This window comes from Emydura macquarii, unplaced genomic scaffold (genome assembly GCF_026122565.2).
Source record: "Emydura macquarii macquarii isolate MOO-44397 ecotype Brisbane River unplaced genomic scaffold, CSIRO-AGI_Emac_v2 contig_2297, whole genome shotgun sequence".
Classification (NCBI taxonomy): Eukaryota; Metazoa; Chordata; order Testudines; family Chelidae; genus Emydura; species Emydura macquarii.
The window spans coordinates 3,281,665-3,304,698 of NW_027132434.1; the positions used below are offsets into that span (position 1 = coordinate 3,281,665).

The following is a 23,034-nucleotide window of genomic DNA, read 5'->3' on the forward strand; positions in this document are numbered from 1 at the left end:
CTGCACATATGTAGTGAGACTAGCTCGCCTGAGTCTCAGGCCGCTTCAGGCATGATTGGCTTCGGGCATGTGCTGAGCAGACACCCACAGAATTGGATGGTCACAGTTCCCCGCCCACCCTAACCTCCCTAGACTGATTGAGATCCCCCAGGGTAGTGTGGAAGCGTTTTCCGTTCAGGGAACTGGTCCCGTCGGTCACCTTAATCTCTGATGCCTCAGATGTGGGATGGGGAGCCCACATCAGGGACATCCTGAGCACTCAGGGCTCTGGTCGGGAGAGGACAGGCACCTGCACATAAACGTGAAGGAGCTGAGGGCTATTCACCTAGCGTGCAGGCTCTTCCTCCGATTCCTGGCAGGCAGAGTGGTACAGGTGCTGACAAGCAACATCGCAGCTATGTTTATATAAACAGGCAGGGAGGGGTGTGCTCCTCGGCTCTCTGCAAGGGAGCTACACGTCTGTGGGGCTTTGCCGTGAGACACAACTTCCACTTGACTGCATCTCACCCCCTGGGGGTGAGGAATGATGAGGCAGTTCGCCTCAGCAGAGCATTTCTACCCCGCCGCGACTGGCTGCTGCACCCAGAGGTAGTGACTACGATCTTCCAAAAGTGGGGTGTTCCCCAACTGGATCTATTCATGTCGGCTTGAACGCGCAGTGCCAAGGTTCGGCTTGTGCTGGGATCGTGAGACTGGGTTGATTTCAGACGCATTCCTCAGTGACTGGATGGGGACCCTTAGGTATGTGTTCCCGCCCATTCCACTCCTGCCCAAGGTCCTTCTGAAAATAAACAGGGACAGGGTGGGTGTCATATTCCTTGCTCCGGCCCAAAGTGGCATGACCGTCTCTCCCAGGAGCAAGGTTGTTGGTTGCACCCGGACCTGGACTCCCTTGCAGCTCACGGCCTGGAGGCTCTTGGGCTGACGGAGGGAGAGAGAACCTGCGCGGTGCAGGCCCAGTAAGTCCTGCTAGGCAGTAGGAAACCTTCTACGCAGGTCATGTATCAGGCTAAGTGGAAATGGTTTACCTCTTGGGCGGAGTCCCAGGACACTCCGCCCAGCCTCTCGCCTCTGCAGGCGATCCTGGAGTACCTGCTCCAGCTAAATCCAGGGTCTGGCGCTGGCCTCACTGAAGGTTCACCTGGTGGCCATTTCGGACTCCCATCAGCCACTAGAGGGGAGATCCCTGTTCTCCCATCCCATGTCGGAGGTTCCTCAAGGGAGTGGAGAGGCTTTATCTGCAGGTCCATAACCTGGTGCCTCTCTGGGATCTCAGCCTGGCCCTCTCTACACTCATGGGGGCTCTCCTTTTGAAACCATGGCTTCATGCCCCCTGCTCATGCTTTCATGGAAGGTAGCTTTCCTGAGGACCATTACCTCAGCCAGGAGGGTCTCCGAGATTAGGGCCTTGACCTCGGAGCCCCCTTATACAGTACTCTATAAGGATAAAGTGCAGTTGAGGCCACGCCCAGCCTTCCTGCCCATGGTGGTTTCCCAATTTCATTGTAACCAGGATAAATCTCTCCCTGTGTTTTTCCCAAACCACATGGTTTGGAAGAGGAACAGAGATGGCATTCGCTGGGCGTGAGACGAGCCCTCGCCTACTACATCAAGGACAAAACCGCTCTGGAAATCGACGAAAGCTCTTCATACAGTGGCAGACCGGATGAAAAGATCACCTGTCTCCGCCCAGCGTATCTCCGTGTGGATCACATCCTGCATCAAGTGCTGCTATGAGCAGGCGAATGTGCCCCTCCCGGGTGTCATCACAGCTCACTCAACCAGAGCTCAGGCCTCCTCAGCGGCCTTCCCGGAGAGAGTGCCCCTGCAAAACATCTGCAGAGCCGCCACCTGGTCATCGGTGCGCACCTTCACGTCCCACTACACCATGGTTTAGCAGGTGAGAGGGGATGCGAGATTCGGCAGAGCCATGCTGAGGGCAGCTCATCGGTAACTCCTACCCACTTCCAGGGTACTGCTTATTAATCACCTATATTGGAATGGGTATGAGCAATCACTTGAAGTAGAAAACAAGGTTACTTACCAGTAACTGTTCTTCGAGATGTGTTGCTCGTATCCATTCCACACCCACCCTGTGTCCCCGCTGTCGGAGTTGGCAGAAAGAAGGGACTGGGGACGTGGGGCTGGCAGTGCCCCATGTGCCGTGGCATGTGTGCGGCACTCCAGGGGGCACCAGAGCCGGCCCTACAGGGTCTGCTAAGGGGAAAAAGGTTTCGGGAACCGTGCATACTGGTGTGCACTCACCTATATTGGAATGGATATGAGCAACACATCTCGAAGAACAACAGTTACTGGTAAGTAAACTTGTTTTTGACAACCAATGCCATCACCAAAGGTTTCCAAACAGATGTAGGCAGCAGACTCCCCAAAGGACTACATCCAATGCACCTTCAATGAATTAACAGCTTTGAAGGTTTGGGCGAAGCCCTGAGAGCCTCCCACCTATTCCAGACATCTCCACCATTTGTCATGTACTAACAGTTTGGTGATGAACTAGCTCAGTTTTTCCCATCTGGGATGCTTATCAACTCAGACAAATGAGTTTTAGCGATAGACAAGGAAGGATACGCCATCTCCTTCCTATCCATGTTGTCTCACCACCTCCTCCCCCATCCCTCTTCAGGGATCCTCTTATGAGTCTATTCTACATGGGACAGCAACTGGGAGCCATAGAACAGTTCCCTCCACAACACAAAGGATGCAGTTTCTAGTCCCACTATTTTCTGATTCAGAAGAAATCTGGTGGTTGGTGTCCCATCCTGTATCTTTGACAATTTGTTCAGGTTGTAAACTTCAGTGTTTCAAGATGGTTATCCTCTCCACTATTATCCCAGCACTGGAACAGGGGGACTGGTTCTTGGCTCTCAATCTACAAGGCGCTTACTTAAATATTATAGTACATCCTGCCCACAGGCGCATCCTCCAATTTGTTGTGAGCAATGATCACTACCAGTACAAGGTACTGCCTTTTGGACTGTCCACAGCACCTCTGGTTTTCTCTAAGGTCTTGGCAGTGGTCACTGTCTACTTAAGGAAAGAAGGGAGTCATCATCTTTCCATACCTGGAAGATTGTCTTCTTAAAGTTCCATCTGAAACCAATGCCTTCTGAGCAGTTCACATAACGACTCTGTTCACAAAACTAGGCCTCCTCGCCAACCAAGAAAAGTCCACATTAAGACCGGTACAAGTAGAATTCATTAGCACACAATTAATGCCATAGAAGCCAGAGCCTTCCTACCACCTCCCAGAATCTTGGCTATAACAGATCTGGTATCCATCGCATGGATCAGTCCCCAGATCTCAGCAGGAACATGTCTCCAACTTTTAGGCCACCTGGCTGCAGCCATGTTTGTAGTCAGACATGGAAGACTACAGGTGCTCTCTTCAAGGCTGGCTGCATACTGTATACCTCTCACACATACATAACATGCACAAACCCAGTCAAGGATTCGCTAGTGTGGTGGATACATCTCAAAAACGTCTGTGTTGGGGTTCCCTTCTTTACACCATCACTAATTATGATTCTAACCACCAATGCTTCCCTCATCTGCCAGAGAGCACATCTACATGAACACATAATATAGAGCAGATGGTCGCCCACTGAATCCACCTTACACATCAACCTGCTAGAACTAAGAGCGGTCCACAATGCCTGCCAACTTTTCTTACTGCTTCTCAAATGTCAGACCATACAAGTGATGACTGACAACCTCACCTGCATGTATTACATCAACAAACAGGGAGGAGCAAGGTCCTATTCCTTATGTTCGGAAGTGATCAAACTATGGAACTGGTGTATCCAGTACAACATCTCCATCTCAGCTGCGTACCTCCCAGGATGCCACCACCGATGCTCTGAGTAGCACTTTCTCACGCAATCACATGAATGGGAAATGGACATGCAAGCACTTGAACACACATTCAACTGATGGGTTGCCTTACTCCCACTTTTTGCAACTCAGCACAGCACCTGCTTTCCTTAGTTCTGTTCCAGAGTGGGACTGGAATGCAGATCAGCAGGAGATGTGGTCCTCATAACCTGAATGCACCTCTCCTCTACACCTTCTCTCCCTTTCTCCTCTTGTTCCAAGTGCTTTGCAAGATACACAAGGACTGAGTTTGAGTCTTACTAATAGCTCCTATGTGGCCCCAACAAGTTTGATATGCCAACCGATCCATCTCCACCCAACACCGTAGTTCCTCTCCCAAGATACAGGATGCATTCATCATCCCAATTCTCAAATGCTCCATCTCAAGGCGTATCTCCTCCTTGGTTCTGGGGTCCAGAAATAATTTGCTCAGATGCAGTGAAACAGATGCTCCTGAATATCCGACACAACACAACCAGACGCACTTACACCTATAAGTGGAGGAGATTCCAACATTGGTGTACTCCACGACAAGTCAATGCAGCACGTGCTCCATTACCATTCATATTTGACTGTTCTACAACTCAAATAGAATGGATTAGCCAATAGCACTATTAGAGTACACCTGGCGGCCATTACTACATTTGATTTCCCTGTTGACTGCCACTCTGTCTTCACACACCCTCTCAAGAAGTGCCTCCTCACAGGCATTCAAAATCTATATCCACACATATGAGACCCTACCCCAGCCTAGTCCTACATTCCTTGACAAGATCCCCCCATTTCAGCCAATGGCAACCGGCTCGCACTTACACCTGGCAGTGAAAACTGCCTTTCTTGTTTCTATCACTTCTGCTTGATGAGCTGGAGAAATCTTGGCCCTCATGGCATCTCCACCATACGTGCTGTTTCATAAGGACAAAGTTACACTTCGCTCATGCCCAAGATTCTTCCCTAAAGTTCCAGCATTGTTCCATCTCAACCAACCAAGACACTTCCCTTTGTGTCTTTCCCAAGCCCCACAGTAATGAACAGGACGCAATCCTTCATGCTTTAGATGTGAAGGGTGCATCAACATTCTATTTGGACAGGACTAGGCCATTCTGAAAGTCGCCACAACTATTCCTGTCTACCACTGAAAGATCCAGAGACACTGCTATATCCAAACAATGCCTCTAAGTGGAACTTAAAGTGCATATGACTGTCTTACAAACTTCATGATAGACAACCACCTATCTCAATCAGAGCACGTTACATGTGATTGTTATCTACCTCCATTGCCTTACTCAATAATGTCTGTATTGATGACTTCTCTAAGACTGCTATGAGGACAGCATCCGAGACTTTCGCCCAACACTACGCTATCATGCACGAGTCCGCTATGGACAGTCTCCTTGGACATGCTGTGCTATCCGCAGCTATACAGGCCTTTCTAAAGCCCCAGCCTTCTGACTAGGGTCACTGCTTCATCACCTACAGTGGTGCACCCATGGGGACATCACTTGAAGAAGAGAAGGTTACTCAGCCTGTGCAGTAACTGAGGTTCTTCGATATGCGTGTCCCCACAGGTGCCCTCTACCCCTCTGCTTTGGAGTAGAACACATAAGCTCTGCACCAGAGAAGGAAGGGAGTGTGGTTGGGATTGTACAGCACTCTACATATGTCCTGCACACAGCGCGTGAGAGAGAGGTGTACATGTGCAGTCCCTTAGGCACCACTGCTGAAGAGCTCTGATCACAGGTGCAGGGGATGCTGCCACACTTACAGTGGAGCATCCAAGGGGACACACATCTCAAAGAACCTTAGTTCTTGTACAGGGTGAGTAGCCTTCCACTGTGCCTACTCACAACTCAATCACAATTCCATCACAATGCTACTCCAACTCAATTTATCTGTCACTCCAGATTTTTGTAGTTGGTTACTAATGTGCTTTTCCCATTTTTGCTGTCTTTCTGTAAGTGAACCACTCAGTATATATGCAATGCAATAAGACCCTGATCTCATTTGGAGCTTCCAGGTGCAAAGTATAATAACAATAATCAGTTTAATAGCATTATTCTCTGTTCTGCCCTCTTGCAAATTGCTAGATCTTTCTGCTCCTTAACTGTCTTCTGTAGTTAATCATCCTCACCTTTTTGTGTCAGCCAGTTAGGCTAATCTACTATCCTGCCCTTCCTCTAGGTCTCATTTTATGAACACTATTAAAACTGTGTTAGAAAAGAATCAAAGGCTGAAGCCAAGTACCTAGGTTTTTGCTTCCTCCACATCTCCAAGTTTTGAGGAAGTTCTCCTCTGGATCCAGGCTTTGTGGCTTTGTCCATCTATCTCCATTTGAGTTAGTGACTCAGGTCAGTTAGCAGAAGATGTCAGCTGAATCTTCCCTTTATATGTACATATGATCAAGTCTAATTTCAAGTGACATTTTCTATCTGCTTGCAGATGTGGACTGGAATGAGGAGAGGAAACTGACTTTGATTTTTCTGTCTTGTAGAGATTTATTCAGTATTTGGCATCTAGAAACACGCTATTCAATCTCAGCAATTTTTTGGACAAAAGTGGATCACATGGTAAGAATGTTCTTCTCTCTGTATTTAACTTAAGCAATAAGATACTACTAATATCTTATAGACCTTGCTAACCTGCATTAGTGGAGACTAATTGAAGGTTATGAATTATGGAGTATATGAAGCCAAAATTGGGATAATCCATTCTAAAATGTACTGTATTTGGCAAATTCACATTTTCTTTATAGGTACACTTTGTAAATGTAATGAAGCCATAAGGCTAAGTGAGATGGGATGCTATTCTACAACTTTCCAGCTGGCCCCATCAGTTTCAGCAGAACTTAAAACTTCCATTTGGGGGGAAAAAAGAATTGAAGTTCCTATACCTCATGATTCAAAACAAACCTTTCAAATGGGAATAAGGCAATGTATCTTATCCCATTAATTTACCTCTTTAATATGACCGGATGTCATGGAAGTTAGAGATGAAACTGGCAAATGGTTTTTTAATATTTTGTATTCATGGTGGAAAGTACTGTAAATGAGGAATTGTTCCCTAATGTGTCTTTTCTCATTTAGTCTTAAATGTTCCTAATAAGGAAGTCTCCATCACTTCTTGTGGAATACTGTTGGAGATGTTCTGTGTCTTTTGAGGGTAGGCTTTTATTCTCTTACTTACACATCGAGGAAGGGAAAAGTGAAGAGCTAGGTATATCAGTTGGGGGATAGGGGGGCAAGAGGAGGCTGAGGAAGACAGAGGGGCCAGTCAGGTTAGGGGAGGAGATGGCAAGTGGGCTTGAGAAAGTGGTGGAACTCTAGTTCTACATTGATTCCTGAACTTTGTAGTGAGGCTTCATTAATGTATCTCTATTTTTAACCTAAAAGTAGGGGAACAGTTTTCTTTGGGTGTGGAATAAACTTCCCCTTTTTTAATAGCAGGAAGCTATTAAAGAATTACATGAATGGCTTTAGGAGGGTGTGCAGGAAAGTTGAATGCGAAAGTCATTGCTAGCATCAAAAATATACCGTGCTACTTCAGCTGTTACCAAAAAGGACACATCATAATGCCAAAGGGAAAAAAATAGTATTTTGAGTTTTGCTATAGACTCACACAGGGCAAGGAATAAAACTAGAGAAGAACATTTAAATGCTTGAGCTCCATGTTTCCGAAGAGCTTCTGATGCTTGGAAAATCCTGGTTTGGAGTAATTCTGCTTTCTGTGTTGAAACATTTTGTCCCTCTCCCCTGTTCTTGTCCTCTTTGTTTAAAGGTATCTTAAACTTTACAGTAAGACAACATATTAAGTTTGGGGAGCTGTCCAGAGAGTACTTCAGTGATGGATCTGATCTTCATGAAGATATTAAACATGCTATTTCAAGATTAATGAAACTAGCAATTAATATTGAACTGGAAGGAGAAGTAAATACTAGTGAAGGTGGAAATACGGACAGAAAACAACTGTTCAGCTTGAAGAAAATCCAAAACATAAATTCCTCAGAGAGAAATCTGGAAAGATTTATGAGTGGTGGGGGATACTAATTTATACCTGATAAGCATTGAGTTATAGCAACAGAAGAAAGCCAGTTCAGTTTGGGCTGCACAGACAGTGGCATCACCTGCATGAAGTAGGTAATATTACTTTGTCAAGACTCTGGTGCAGTAGTCTGCTGGACTATTGTGTTTTTTATTATGGCCACCTCATTAACAAATATATTGCCAGACTGGAGAGGAATTTTTGATGAGAGACCAGAACTAGAAATGGAATGATTGATCTAAGAAAACATTTGGGGGAGTAGATGCATGTCTATCTTGGAAGAAGAACTTATCATTTAATCTCCATCCATTGAGCCGTACATGTACAAGTACATATGTAAAAATTAGAAGCCTGCCTGCTTTTATACAAATTAATGCATTTCTGTGGAATATGTAATTTCAATGAAATGGCATTTTCTGACCCCAAAAAAACACCCCCCCCAAATTTCTGTTGGAAATTTTCCTACCGGCTGTAATTGGAACCTTTAGATCCACTGCACAGACTTCTGCCAAATGAGGTAACAGAGAAATTGATAGCAGTAGTAGGTTGTCATCTTCTGTGTGGACCAGCACTAGAGACACGTTGTGAGGTGGGTTCCACTGATGTTTGCTGACATAAGAGGAATGGTGAGACTTGTGAATCTTGGGTTCCAGGCCAGCCTCTGGAGGGGTTCTCTAGTGATCAGAACCTCTCCAGTCATATCCTTGCCTACCCAAGCCCCCTTCTCTGGCTCTCTGCAGTTTTTGCCCAGCCAGTCCGTTTTCCCCCCACTTGTCTAACTCTGGGTTCTTGTCAGATCCGTCTCTCCTCCCCACATCTCCCAAGCTCCTCTGCTGACTGTGGTATCCTTCCATTTCCTTCACCTGCACCCTGTGACCTCCTTCATCTTCAGGGTCACTAGACTCCCTTGTCCCAATCTACTCCTTTCTCTTCTTTGAGCTGGCTCTTGTCCTTCAAGTCCGGCAGCTTCCTCTTCCACATTGCCTGGGTGACTCAAGGGGGGTAATTGATAGCACTGAGGTAGGCACCACAGAGGCTCCTAGCTCTCAGTTCTGGTGCTCAGCTGGAGCATCAGTTTCAGGGAGAGTCCAGCTTTGCTCTTAAAGCCTTGGAGTGGAGATGGCCCATGAACAGCCTGGTCAGCACTAAGAACTGAGAGGTTGGAGCATGCTCAATGAGGATGGAATTTTCAGTGGTTTAGCTACTACATTCTACACAAACACTTGGCTGGGCATGGTCTAACTGTCCACGTGCATCCTGCTGATGCATGTTAAAAGTTTGTTGGAGCGCTTTGAGCTTGTCCTCTTTGAAACCCAGCTAGCGCCAAGTGCTTTAAACAAAAGAACCACAGTTACTAATTGCTAACCTTTGTATATATGTTTGCCATCAACTACGCTAAAGACACTTAAATCCAAAAAGATCTGTTTGCTCTCATTGACTAAAGCGTCAAGTACTAACTCTGTTTTTGTGACACCAGTTGCATACTGTGGAAAAGATTGTGGTATCATAATTCTGATTTTTTTAGGGTTGACTGTGAAACCAGGACAGATTAACTTTTAAGATACGAAGAGCCTACTCTTTGACAGTAATAGTGGGAAAATGATTGAAACCCTTTGTTTTTAAATACTACTTAGTTTCACATGAAGTTGTCAGTATGAAAATGTACTAGCAATTGTAAAGGAAAACTAATTTCTTTAGTTGAAGTTTGGGATTAGCTTATTTATATCAAACTCCTAAAAAGATAAATAACAGACACCAATATGTTAATATAATGCTTATATTATAATATGCCCAAATTGTTCCTAAAGGTATTCTGAGTGACACTCTTATTTTTACACTCGTTATCTGTACATGTTGTCTAACTCTTTTCTCTTTTGGCAATCTGCCTATTTCACTGTCTCCACTGTTCCCTTTGCCAGTCATTCTAGCAGTAATGGTACACTTCTGTGCTCATAACGCTTTAATAATCCATTAGGTTTTTTAAAATGAACACACCTCTCCTGCTTTTATTAAGAGTATTTACTAATGCTCTAGGGGCATGTCCTTATCTAAATAATTTTGGCTCATTTTACGTAGTGTGTCACTGCAGTGCTGTTGTTAAGATTCTATAAAAACAATTTTTTTTTAATTTGTTGTACAAAAGACTATTTTAATAAACTCATCTGTTCTTTCAGGATGCTTTCACTAAAGGCTGCTGAAATCTGGCATTAAATAAAACCATCCTAGGTAATGAACAGTATATGGTGTTCAGTTTGGATTTGTGTAACTCTTAACTTTCATTTGATTCAGAGGTGTAATTAGGAAATTGAAACCAAGGAGCAAGTAAAGCCCTTTCTTTGTCTGTCTATCCTTGTGTGGACAGGCTTGGGGCACCACTTTTGCATATATTTTGAGTTGTAGGATAACAAGTCTGTAATAGTGATTCTTTGCACATCCTTCCCCATTTTGCATCTGATGCTTTTGCCTGTTTTACAAAATTTTCCATTTCCAGTAAGGCCAGTTCTCTGACTTATACCAGCCTTGTTCTAATATTAGACTGCACATTGTATAGCACTTCTTTTAATTGTTTCACACTGCCAGTTTTTACTTCAATCTACCATATTATAGAGTAGAATGATGTACTTCAAAGTGTTATAGTAGTGCAATATAAAGTATTTAGAAAATCCGTCTGTCAGTTAAGAGCAAACCTCTGCTGAAAAGAGAATCTGTTTTGCACTTTGCTGATGTATACAGTGAGATCTTTGTACTGAAAGAGAGCTGTCCAGAACTGGTGGCTAGCCACATGCCTCTGTATTTGTCTCTTTCTCTCGCTCTCTTTCCTGGTCCTACCTTGCGATGACTTTCTCTGGGCCCCACTATAGACTTCCCTGTGGGACTTGTGATCAGTAGGTAAATGCTGTGACTCAAAACAGTTTCTTTAAAATCAAGTATCTATTCAAACAAACATAGCAAACAGAGAGAAGGGGTTACACCAACAAAAGGCCTATTTGCGTATTGTCTTACCTAACTGCTCAGGTAGATCTAATTTACCTCCCTGATGCCCGCATATCCAGGAGTGAAGGGGCAGTATGTCTCAAACAGTCACTGCCTCTTTCTGACTCCCTCTCGAGCTCTTTCATTTTTCCACTTGCAGTGCCCTTGAGGTCTCTAGCTGGGACCTTCCACCTCCAGCCAGAGTCTTCATATTAAGCATTGGTGACTGAGTTAGTCCATTGTCTGTCTTCCTGGCTGTGCTGCAAAAGTCACATAGTACTGAGTTAACCCTCTGCACTTATGCAGCAGACAGCATGACAGTAATGAAACAGAGGTACACACAGAATTTATAAAATACATATCTCCACACTCTTCATGGTAACTTACATTAAACCAGTTCTATAGAAGAAAGCAACTTTTGTGAATATAGGCCTTGGAATTGGAGCTATAATTTACAGTAGGCCCTTGAACACAAGAAGGCTTGGACCAAAGAGGAAACTATTGGCTCTGGGATTACAGTAGACTCCCAAGTTTCTCCCCTGCAGTCTGGAACCAGATCTCCATGAGGCCCAGCTTAAAGATTCAAAAGGAGAAAGTCCAAAATGGGGACATCTACTCAGTACAGAGGATGCACTCCTGCCAGGGGAGAATAGTAAGATCCAGAAAACAGGTCTAGACAACAGAATAACTGAGTATTATTAGAATTTTTTTCCTAATGTTACCGTTGTAGTGTAGTTCAATTAAAGGAACATTCTCCTTCCCCCCACACACAGTCTTGTCTCATCTCTGCCAGATTGAGGATAAAGATCCTTCCTTTTTATTTTGAATCCTGTATGTGAGGATTTGTTCTTGGGTGTGAACACTGTGTTGGATGCCCACATGGTTATAGTTGGCATGCACACAGCTCTTGCTTTTGGGATGGGGGTGGTGTGCTTTCCATAGCTGTACTACCAAAAAAAAAAAAAAATTCTGGGTACCACTGATCAGACTGTCATGGTCAGGACTTGCAGCGTCTTTTTGTGGGTTCAAAAATATTTCTGGATGTTTTTGCTGAAGTCTTTGCTATTTAGTTTTATGGACCCTGCTTCTAGTTGCTTGAAGAAGTGATCTGAGAAGCAGAATTCAAAGAATCAAACACTTTGTGCGTGTGCATGTAGGGGAGGGATGGTGGAAGTTTTTGAAGGTGGATATCTTTCATCTACATGACCAGTTTTGTGAATACAAATACTGCCTTGGATATTCTTAATTGGAAAATGCTATTTGTGGCAGTAGAAATATTCAATATCCAATGCAGGGATTCAGAAAGGGAAGGGTGTGGGTTGCTTAGAATGGCAAGATGGGTCTTAGTTGCTTGCTGGATTTTTCTACGCTGTTGCTGCAGCCAATAAATTGCAGTCAGCAGAAATTGTTAGGATGGCATTGTCATCAACCCTGACTTATGATCACAATTACCAGGAAGCTAGCATGGCTATTTCTTCACAACATGTCAACTATCTGAATCTGACCTCTCCAGATCAAAGGAACTATAAACTGACTGCAGTACCATAAATTTTTCTTCCCTTTTCTATTCTTTGGAACTTGGAGCAATTGCATGTAATATGATCCATACCCCCGTGGGTGTAAAACAGCTGAGCTCACTTGAGTTCCCTCTTGACATAAATATTGCTGTAAGTAACACCAATTCTAAAACCAGAAAATAGTTCTACCAATACACAAGGGCCTTCATATGCAGCAAATTATCAACCTTCTTTTCTTGACTAATTGAAAAGTAATTGCTTTTTGCAAAAGTCTGTCTTGAACTGCATTATGTCTAACCAGTGAAGTTTCAGGCCAGGATTTGAAATAAACTGTATTAAGTGCACTGATGGATGACCTGTCTTCCCCATTGACTGACTGATGTAGGACACTTAATCTCCTATTAGATCTTACTATTAGGCATGAAGCAATTCTCCAAAAAGGGCTATATTTTACACACTTCCACGTCACATCATTTGAAAGCTTACTTTACGTACATTTAGCATAGGTATGATGTAGAGCTGTCAAGTACTCCCATAAGCCTGTAGGCTAGGTGAAACAATGGTACCCAAAATGTGCCACTTTCGTGCATGGGTCCAGAAACACTGCAACATGGCTGACTACAATTTTTACTGTTTTAAAATAATTTCAACACTTTAATGTTAATGTTTGTCAAAGCTACCAAATGGCAATGTATTAAAAGACTTTTTTTTATTGGCTATGCAAGGGAAGATTCTTTTTCCCCAGAAAATGAGGGAGTTGTTTTTGCATGTGGCAAAAAATGGTGGTTCATCACTAGTACTGCAAAAACTGAACTAGAAAGAGTCCAGAAAGGGATGTTCATTGCAAAAGGAATTGTACCACTTCAGGCTGATGGAAATTTCATCCACAAAGGATATAATATAAACATCTTCATAGACAGATTGATGGAAAGAAAACCTTCCATTCAGTGGCTACTGTGATATTTCAGGAACAGTCTGCAGATAGAAATCTTCATCACCAAAAAAAAAAAAAAATCACTGAAACATCAGAAAGAAAAGTCACTCTCCCAAGGCAATCAGTCTTTTATGCAGTATGCAGCATTTAAAAAAAACCTTAGAGCACATACAGAACTTATTCACCATGAAAAAAACTTTGAGAAAATAAGCTCTTGTCACCTACAAATGAACATTGTCTGAGATATCTCCTGTTGTCCTTTAAGACTGCTACCTATTGATAGAACATCATGACCAAATGATATGCACACTCTGGTGTGGACCAGTTTCAACCACAAGCTTGCAACAAAGAATGTCTACACAGCAGTTGCATAGGCACCTGTTGTGGATGCCAACCAGCTGACGTGGCCACAGTCTATATTAAATGCTGAAATGTCAGCAGCTCTAGGACAACACCATGCTGTTCAGGTCATGGATCAGCAGCTGCATGCTGTTGCTCAGCAAATGAAATGGACCCTCCCAAATGAATTTGGTACCAATGTGATTTGCCTGGGTGGCTTTCATACCCTGTGCTGTTTTATTGCATATATTGGGAAATTTTGAGGAGACATAAGATTGCTAGACTTTCTTGTAGATTCTGATGTGTCTATGCAGTTTGTACTGCAGATCAACTGCTTGCTGGTAAGCAATTTAATTTTATGCTCTACATGGCTTGATTCTAGCATTTGAGATCCTGATTGCTCTGCTCCAAAACTTTATTCATTGTTAATCTCCTCCCTGCTCACATCATTTATCTGGCAGATGTTGGCTGACGCTCAAAAGGTCCTTGCAACATATCATTAAAGAGCTTGATGATTCTGTATATGCTACTATTGGAGGAATTTCAGATGCGGGTGAGATGGTATGCCCTGTCTCCTACATTAAATTCTGGAATAATTTTCTCCAGGTCATACTTGTAAATGTCTGTGCAGAGCAAGAGGGTGATTGGAAACTTCAGCTGCACACAGAGCATGCCGTGCTTCTATATTTCTTTACTGCAAACAGGCCCAGCTATGCCTGGTGGATATCAGTCTACATTCTTGATACCCCTGAGGTATGGTACCTTTGATCTGTGGAATTTTGTGTGCATCAGATTGCTGGATCTTTCAATGGAATTTGGAGTGACATAGGAACAAAACTGTCATCAAAGACTCAAAGGGCAGAGTGGGATTGTAGGACTGACAAAGAAGGTAGCCCTTGTCAGGTCAACCCTCACATTTCGTAATCTGAATGAATATGAAAAAGCTATGCAAACAAGCAGTAGTGAAGAAAGAGTCCACAAACAATTCCTAGCCCCTACACTGAAGAGATATTATGAACAACATATTACAGTTCTTAACGGCCATGTCATCAGCAATATTGCAAACCCATATGACCTTGAATCATATCTATAGGTGCTCATCAACATATCTACTGAATAGCATGTGACATCAGATGTACAAGAGTCTCTACTGTAAATAGCAGGTGTTGTAGAAGAACAAATATAGAGATTTGTGAGAGGTTTGATCCTGATGAGACCCATAGTTTCTTCATTACAGACAAGAAATCTGGCATAAATACATTTACTGATATGACGAAGAAGACAAATTTAAGTCTGGCAAGGGAGAGACAATCATAGCAGCTGTCAGTCCAGAAACTGTTTTCTGCAGAGCCCTGCCGGTAGTGAGATGCAGAGATAATTTTTTTAATGACAACTGTTCTTAGCAGCCCAATAAGCTCTGTGTCTGTTTCTCTCTCTCATGCTGATGGAACAATGAGAAGAACAGGCAAAGCTGAATTAGGACATCAGTTGGAAGCCCAAGGTGAAAGAATGCATGAGCTAAGAGCACGCAACAAATAATATATATATCAGAAAGGCCATGGCTGAAGACAAATTCCACACATTTGATAAGCTGGCTATGTACTTATGGCAGATCTTAAAAGGATTTGACAAATCTAATTCTGTAATCAAAGTCTCTGGCAGATATATGACAACAGCAAATGAAAACTGCAGAAAGACAGCAGAACTGGATCTAAGATTTGGATGAAATACCAGGTAATTGGTGTGCCTCCATGGAAAACTGCTAAACATAGCATCCAACAAGCATATCCTAGAGGAATTGTACAAGTGATTATGGTTCAAAATGCACATAGGTGCAGGATCACATCCAGTAAAAACACCCTTGCAAGAGGCTTTTCCAATGGTGAAATACCAAAGTCCATCACCAGTAGAGGCGTTGAAGCCCAAGACTTGTCTAGTACTCAAGAAGAAGTGGACGCAAAGATACTTCCACAAGCCATATGTACGAGTAGGGCTTTTGGTTCTCTTGGTGTCAATGGAACTAGAATGTCAGATGTTTTTTGGTCTTTGCTGTTCACTACTTTCCAAAATGGAACACAGATAACACATGAATTGAAACGACATTATGACCAGTACAACTGACAAGCATCACTTCATACCTGTGCATGCAGTTTGTGACTCACTCACTCCTGACTTCTGCAACATGCTTCCTGATGTACATGCATTAACAGGATGTGTCTGTGTAATCACTACTTGATATTGTGGGGTGGGGGGGGTAGGAAATCTGTATTTAATGCTGTCAGAATAAAGGGAGCTTACCTTTTTAGAGATCTTGCTAAATCGAGGAAGAGTGACAGACAAGCTGCAATTTCTGCAGCAAGGAAGTTGGTGGCAGTGCTGTATGACCAGAGTAAGAAAGGGAAATGCAGAGACCTGAATTGCTTGCTCCTCAATCTAGCCATCAAAAAAGATAAGTCGCCGGCAAAACTCTCACTCTGAGAGGACAGTTTTGATGATCATGTCAAGAGCATCTTGGCAAACAAAGATTTGGGACATCACACATAAGTAAACCAGATACTGGATCACCATTGCATCATCAATTATTTTGAAAAATGTGGATGATGAACTACTTCCTGTATTCTTCAAGGGCTCAATGGCATCTGAGTTTCTACAAGATCTTCTTTGTGCCTGTACTGGTAGGAGTCCCTGCACAATCCACTGTCTATAGTCAAAATATCTCTTTTCTGCACAGAACTGTGTACATGCCAAAACAATGAAGATTGTGGTAACCCATACACTTTTGACAGATCCTAATAATGAACAAGGTTATGATTAAATATCACTAGTGAGATCACATTTCAATAACTGTATAAATTTATTACTAGATTTTGTGATCCCCTCCACCTCTGGTAGCATGTAGGTGAGAGGGCATCACACCCTATGCTACCAGACTATTTCCCTGCGGAGTTTCTTGTGGCTTTTGCAGTATCCCTCCATTCTGTTAATCTAACAGAGTTCACTGCAAGAAATCATAAGACATGATGGTCTTGAATTGAAACAATACATAGACACCCAGATCTCATCAGATGAACATAGCACTGTTACTCAACTATCTTTGGAGTTATCCAGAATCAGCAAGTGGACGTACAGCAGCTGTCAAACTCTAACATGACAGAGGTGATGCTCATGGAAAGATGGAAGCATTTAGAGCAAGGAATCATTGTATGTGTCTATCCTCAAATAGTCAAATTGGTACATGGCCTGGGAATTGTTCTAGATTCACTGTTTCTGGACACTCAGCCAGAGCTATTTGAAATGCCTTCATTCTTCTGTGATTGGCAAGAAGGCAGTGCCTCCTACTGTCTGTCAGTGGCCTGCCCACAGTTGTCCACACTTCCAGGATACCTAGCTGGGTTATTGCAACTCAGTGTGTGTGCAATTCTTGGAAATAAGTGTATTAAATTTCCAAGTTCCAACTGGTCCAAAACATTGCAGTTTGCTTCTTAAGCAGAACTGGCTGCTTGGAACACATTACCTTGGTCCTCCATTCATTATGCTGCCTCTTCTATATAAAACCAGGTAAAACTTCAGATAATTTAGGTCCAAGGTGAAGGCCACACTAACAATAAACCTCTTATTGTGAGAGGTCTTGGTCCTTTAGCAGCTATAGTCTACAGGAACAATGAAATTATCAACTTCAAGACTCAAACCATGCAAGCAGAGGATGGCGCTTTTACAGCAGCTGGCCTGCAATCTCATTTTTACTTTCTCAGGAATGTACTGAGACAGATATGGAAATTTTCCTGCAGTACCCTTGAATAGCCTAATTGCATTAAGTTTTTAAGTATCTTTGGAGTTCATTGTATTCAATGCAAATATTCTGTATTATTGTGGGCCTGGATGATCAGGACCACACTGAACAATGTGGCAGACAAGGATGATATTCTGGGACAACGTGTGTGAGTGGATTTCCTAGGAAAGATCTAGGGGGAGGAGAAAACATTTCCCCCCACTGCCCTCCCACCTTGGGTTATGCAGAAACACAACCCTTTGAAGCTATATCCTGAGGAGAGGGCAATTGTCTGCTAATTACTTGTTCTCAGGGTCTCAAGATCAGAAGCCCACATGTAGAAAGCGGGGATTTACATATCCATGGGTGTGGCTGTTCTGAGCCAAGAGCTGTTATGAATTCATAACCACAGAAAAATTCCTTGCTGGGGTTTGAAGGACTGAACACCTACCAGAGCCCTTGTTGGAGATGGCATCAGCAGGTGTGTAGGTTGTATTATTTTAAATGTTTTCTCTGTAATATTTTCCATTTAAGAATAAATGGGCTTGATTAGAAAGGGCAATGTAGTAACTTCTGTCTGTGGAAAATGATGCTGTCTGTGGCCTCTGAGGAGAAAGCGAAAAAGCCAGCGAACTTACCCACAGCAAGCCAGACTGCCTATCACAACGTAAGCTGGGAACGGTGCAGACTTGGAAACCTCAGTCAGCTGCTAGAGAGACACAGGTCTCCACCCAAGGGAGGTGATGGCTAAGGAGCATAGTGTAGATAATCTTTCTGAATCATGGGGGAGCTTGGGGGGGGGGGGCAAAGGGGTTAGGAAGAAGGTACAGGGGCAGTGGCCCCTATTCTCACAGGGCAACATGAAAAGCTTGCAAGGAAGACTGCAACTCTAACACAGCTGTCGCACACCAGTAACAAATTAAAGAAGGATGGTGCATGCCTATGCACACAGTGATAAAGGAAAACTAGCTACCTCCTAGGGAGGAGAGGGGGAGTTCACTTGATGAACTGACTTGGGAGGCATTTGGATAGTGTGGTGTTGTGTGCCTAGTGTGAATTGGGGGGCTCGGAGAGGTGTGGAGGGACTTGCGGTACTTGAGGCAAGAATAACTAGAGCAGAAGTCACCTGGGACTGTAACCCCCAAATTAGCTGTAACCTTATTCCCACAAACACTTCTAGCTGTATGCCATAACTCTTTGTGGCTGCAGCCTTCTTATGAGTTAGATATATGTAATATGCAAATGGTATTATGTAGGGTGTTGCTTCTAGAGAGTGGGTATCTAAGTGCTACAGCTCCATGTCCCTGCTTTCTCCCCAAAAAAATGGATCACAAGGGATTGGTAAAAGAGTTACAACCAAAATCTTCCGTCAGTTATTTTCCCCCTCCCGCCCTCAAAACCGTGCATGCCATTCTGGCTTGACCTACCCTCCTCGTGATGCTGCGATTCCTTTAGCCAAGCTTTACTGAAACTTCAGAAATTACAAATATAAATTAAATTACAAATGTGAGCATGGAGGTATTTATATGAAAATGGAAATTCTGATTCAGACACGAGAGTGATCTAAGGTGTTGTATTTTCTGCTGTGCTACAGGTTGTCAAAGGAGAGCTGTCTCAGTATTAAAGCAGTATAAAAGTAGAAATACTGTGTTTTCTGTAATCTAACTTCTCACTTTTACATAACCTACAGAGTTACATATCTACTTTTAACGAATAAAGGATAAATACAGGGCTCAGTCTTTAATCGGTTTTAGAGTTTGTCTTCTGTGGATTATTTTACTTAGCTTGTCAGTGAAACAAGTTAGAATAACCACAAGACTTCAAATGAGTAAACTGTGAAATGAGAAATGCAGGTGGCCTTTGTCTAATAACTTTAGATATGTTCAACTACAAAGCTTCTCTGTACTCTGGATGATACCTTAATCAAAGATTGCCATAGACTGAAATAATTGCAGGAACAGAAGGAGCTATTTATCTGGTAAATTCGATTACCCAAGACAGTACTACAGGCTACAAATATGCAGCATGTACTAGATGCCAGAACAGACTCTTGCATTTATCAAGATGACTGTGTGGACAAAAGTATAACTTAGGCGGAAGGTTCAAAAGCATTCCCAAGTTAAAAACTACTGAAACTTGCTAATCATTTTGAGTTATGGTCACACGACCACATAACGTAAAAGCATGTAATACTGATTCAGAACTTAATGTATAGCATAAGCAGTAGAGCTGACTTCCACATCTGGTTTGGCTTGTGCTGTTGATTGGCTCCTGAGGAGTGTTTTTTTGGTATGAAGAGCTGTTTTTCTACATTTTCCTTTATTTGGTGGGGTTCAATGAAATTTGCAAAACTGATAATTCTTCCTACCTTTAAAGTATCACTTTTTCATATGTAAGGCTATGTCTAGCTTCAGTACATTTTGCATAGAATGTAAATAGTAATCTTAAAATGCAGTGTGCAGTTTTTCAGTTTTAGCAAATGGATGTGTCTTTATAAACAAGCACACTAATCCAGTTTAAAATATGGAACTTTGTTTATTGCAGGATATGATATGTCTACCTTCATAAGGCGTTACAGTAGATACTTGAATGAAAAAGCATTCTCCTACAGACAAATGGCATTTGATTTTGCAAGAGTGAAGAAAGGGTAAGCTGTTCATTTACAATATTTAAACTTAATTATGATAGGGCTGCCTGATTCCAGTGAAACCTGACACTTCTGTCACTAGAATGAATAATTATCTAATGCCTTGGTAAAGGGGCATGGTTTAAGTACTAGTTGAACAGAAAATGAAAGATGCAACTAAATCTGAATTATTTCTTAATATTTAATTTGTCAAGTACTTGTAGTCTATTAAAGATTGCACTGTTGTGCTTTTGTTTAATCTAACTTTTCACTTTGACATGTCAAACAATAACAGAAAATGTGAAAATAGCAGAAGTGCTAAATTACTTTTTTGTTTGTTTTCACCAAAAAGGTTAGTAGTGACTGGACGTCTAACATAGTGAATGCCAGTGAAAATGAGAGAGGATCAGAGGCTAAAATAGGGAGAAATCAAGTTAAAAATTACTTAGATGTCTTCAAGTCACCAGGCCTGATGAAATGCATCCTAGAATACGAAGGGAGCTGACTGAGGAGATACCTGAGCCATTAGCGATTATCTTCGAAAAGTCATGGAAGATGGGAGAGATTCCAGAGGACTAGAGAAGGGCAAATATAGTGACCATCTATAAAAAGGGGAATAAGAACAACCTGGGGAATTACAGACCAGTCAGCTTAACTTCAGTACCTGGAAAGATAATGGAGCAAATAATTAAGCAACAATTTTCAAACACTTAGAAAATAGTAAGGTGATAAGTAACAGCTAGCATAGATTTGTCAAGAACAAATCATGTCAAACCAACCTAATAGCTTTCTTTAACAGGGTAAAAAAGCCTTGTAGATAGAGAAGAAGTGGTAGATGTGGTATATCTTGGCTTTAGTAAGGCTTTTGATACTCTCTCTCACGGCCTTCTCTTAAACAAACTAGGGAAATACAACCTAGATGGAACTACTATGAGGTGGGTGCAAAACTTGTTGGAAAACCATTCCCAGAGAGTAGTTATCAATGGTTCACAGTCATGCTGGAAGGGCATAATGAATGGAGTTCTGCAGGGATCAGTTCTGGATCTAGTTCTGGTCAATATTTTCATCAATGATTTAGATAATGACAGAGGGAGTACACTTAAGTTTGCGGAGAATACCAAGCTGGGAGGGGTTGCAAGTGCTTTGACGGATAGGATTAAAATTCAAAATGACCTGGGCAAACTGAAGAAATGGCCTGAGGTAAATAGGATGAAATTCAATAAGGACAAATGCAGAGCACTCCACTTAGGAAAGAACAATTAGTTGCACACATACAAAATGGGAAATGACTGCCTAGGAAGGAGTACTGCAGAAAGGGATCTGGAGCTCATAGTGGATAACCACCTAAATATGAGTCAACAGTATAACACTGTAGCAAAAAAAAGCAAACATCATTCTGGTATGTATTAGTAAAAGTATTATAAGCAAGACATGAAAAGTAATCATTCCAATCTACTCCATGCTGATTAGGCCTCAGCTGGAGTATTGTGTCCAGTTCTGGGCACCAAATTTCAGGAAAGATGTGGACAAATTGGAGAAAGTCCAGAGAAGATAACAAAAATGATTAAAAGTCTAGAAAACATGACTCTATGAGGGAAGATTGCAAAAATTGGGTATATTTAGCCTGGGGAAGAGAAGAGTGAGGAAGGACATGATAGTTTTCAATTACATAAGAGATTGTTACAAGAAGGAGGGTAAAAAAAATGTTCTCGTTAATTTCTGAGGATAGGACAAGAAGTAGTGGGCTTAAATTGCAGCAAGGGAGACAGGAAGTTTTTCCTAATGTCCAACCTAACTGTCAGGGTAGTTAAGCACTGAAACAAATTGCCTAAGGAGTTTGTGGAATCTGTCATTGGAGGTGTTTTAAGAATAGGGTACACAATCACCCTTTAGGAATGGTCTAGTTATTACTTAGTCCTGCAGAGGACTGGATTAGACGACCACTCGAGGTCCCTTCCAGTCTTAAAATTCTATGATTCTGTGTGTTGAGCTAATGTGTGACATGTAAGAGCCCCTCAGAGCCAACTGGCAGAGGGCCCACTATACTGTAACCCTTATCAGGCCTGACACGCTCACTGCCCCCCATACTCTGTTGTCCTAATATATAGCCAAAAGGTGTCATGTAAATGGGTGGTGCTCTGATCAGGAGTATCATTGTATGATGTATGTTTAGGTTGGGGTATGAAGAGTTATGTATGTGTGCTGGGTATATGTTCTTAACCTGTGGTTTGGAGCCATTGAATAGATCAAGTCTGCCTTAGACAAAGGTAAATAAAATAAGCTAACCGGCTTCAGCTTAATGGGCATATTGGGGGGACAAATTCTGCACCCCTAGGAAGTTTTTCCTGGCTCTTGATCCAGAGATAATGGACACTGGGAAATATCAGGGGACCAGAAAGACATTCTAGTTATCCATTACTTAAGCAACAAAGTGAATAGCATCCTCTGAGCCTGAGAAAGTTGTATCCTCTGGCCTGGTGGCCTAGAGATGCTGGTAACTTGATGTGAGAACTGCTTAAGCAAAGATTGTAACTTGCTAAAATTAAATTTCAGTCACTAGAAAGAAGGTTTTGTTTTGTACCCATGCTATGTAACATTATCTTTGTATCACTTAAATCTTTTTTCTTTTTTTTTTTGATAAATGTGTTCTTAGTTTTACTACAAACCATATCTGTACTGTTACAATGAAGTATATAGTGAGTCCTCCGCTAACATAACAGGCTTGTGTGTACACCTTTTTGGAGGCAGTGAACTTAATTTCTGTGAGTGAGTGAGAGATACTGGACGCTACAGAGATGTGTCTGGGGAACTCGGGAATTTGGTGTTGACTGATTTTATTTTATTTATTTATTTATTTTTTAAAACCTGCAAGACAGGGTGAAGACAGGCAGCCTCAAAGAGACTGTGCTCAGAGTCTGTGTCAGACAGTCTCTTTGAGACTACCTGC

General features: G+C 42.4%; 1 protein-coding gene across 2 annotated transcripts in view; it reads left to right on the forward strand.

Annotated features, from left to right (window-relative positions):
• The window catches only part of SNAP91 (synaptosome associated protein 91), a 141,066-nt gene that overhangs the window by 35,645 nt on the left and 82,387 nt on the right, over positions 1-23,034 (forward strand). For both annotated transcript variants that reach the window (XM_067560748.1, XM_067560747.1), the window contains exons 4-5: positions 6,383-6,458; positions 20,006-20,108. In XM_067560748.1, the coding sequence (XP_067416849.1) occupies positions 6,383-6,458; positions 20,006-20,108 (179 nt within the window). The remainder of the gene's footprint in view (positions 1-6,382; positions 6,459-20,005; positions 20,109-23,034) is intronic.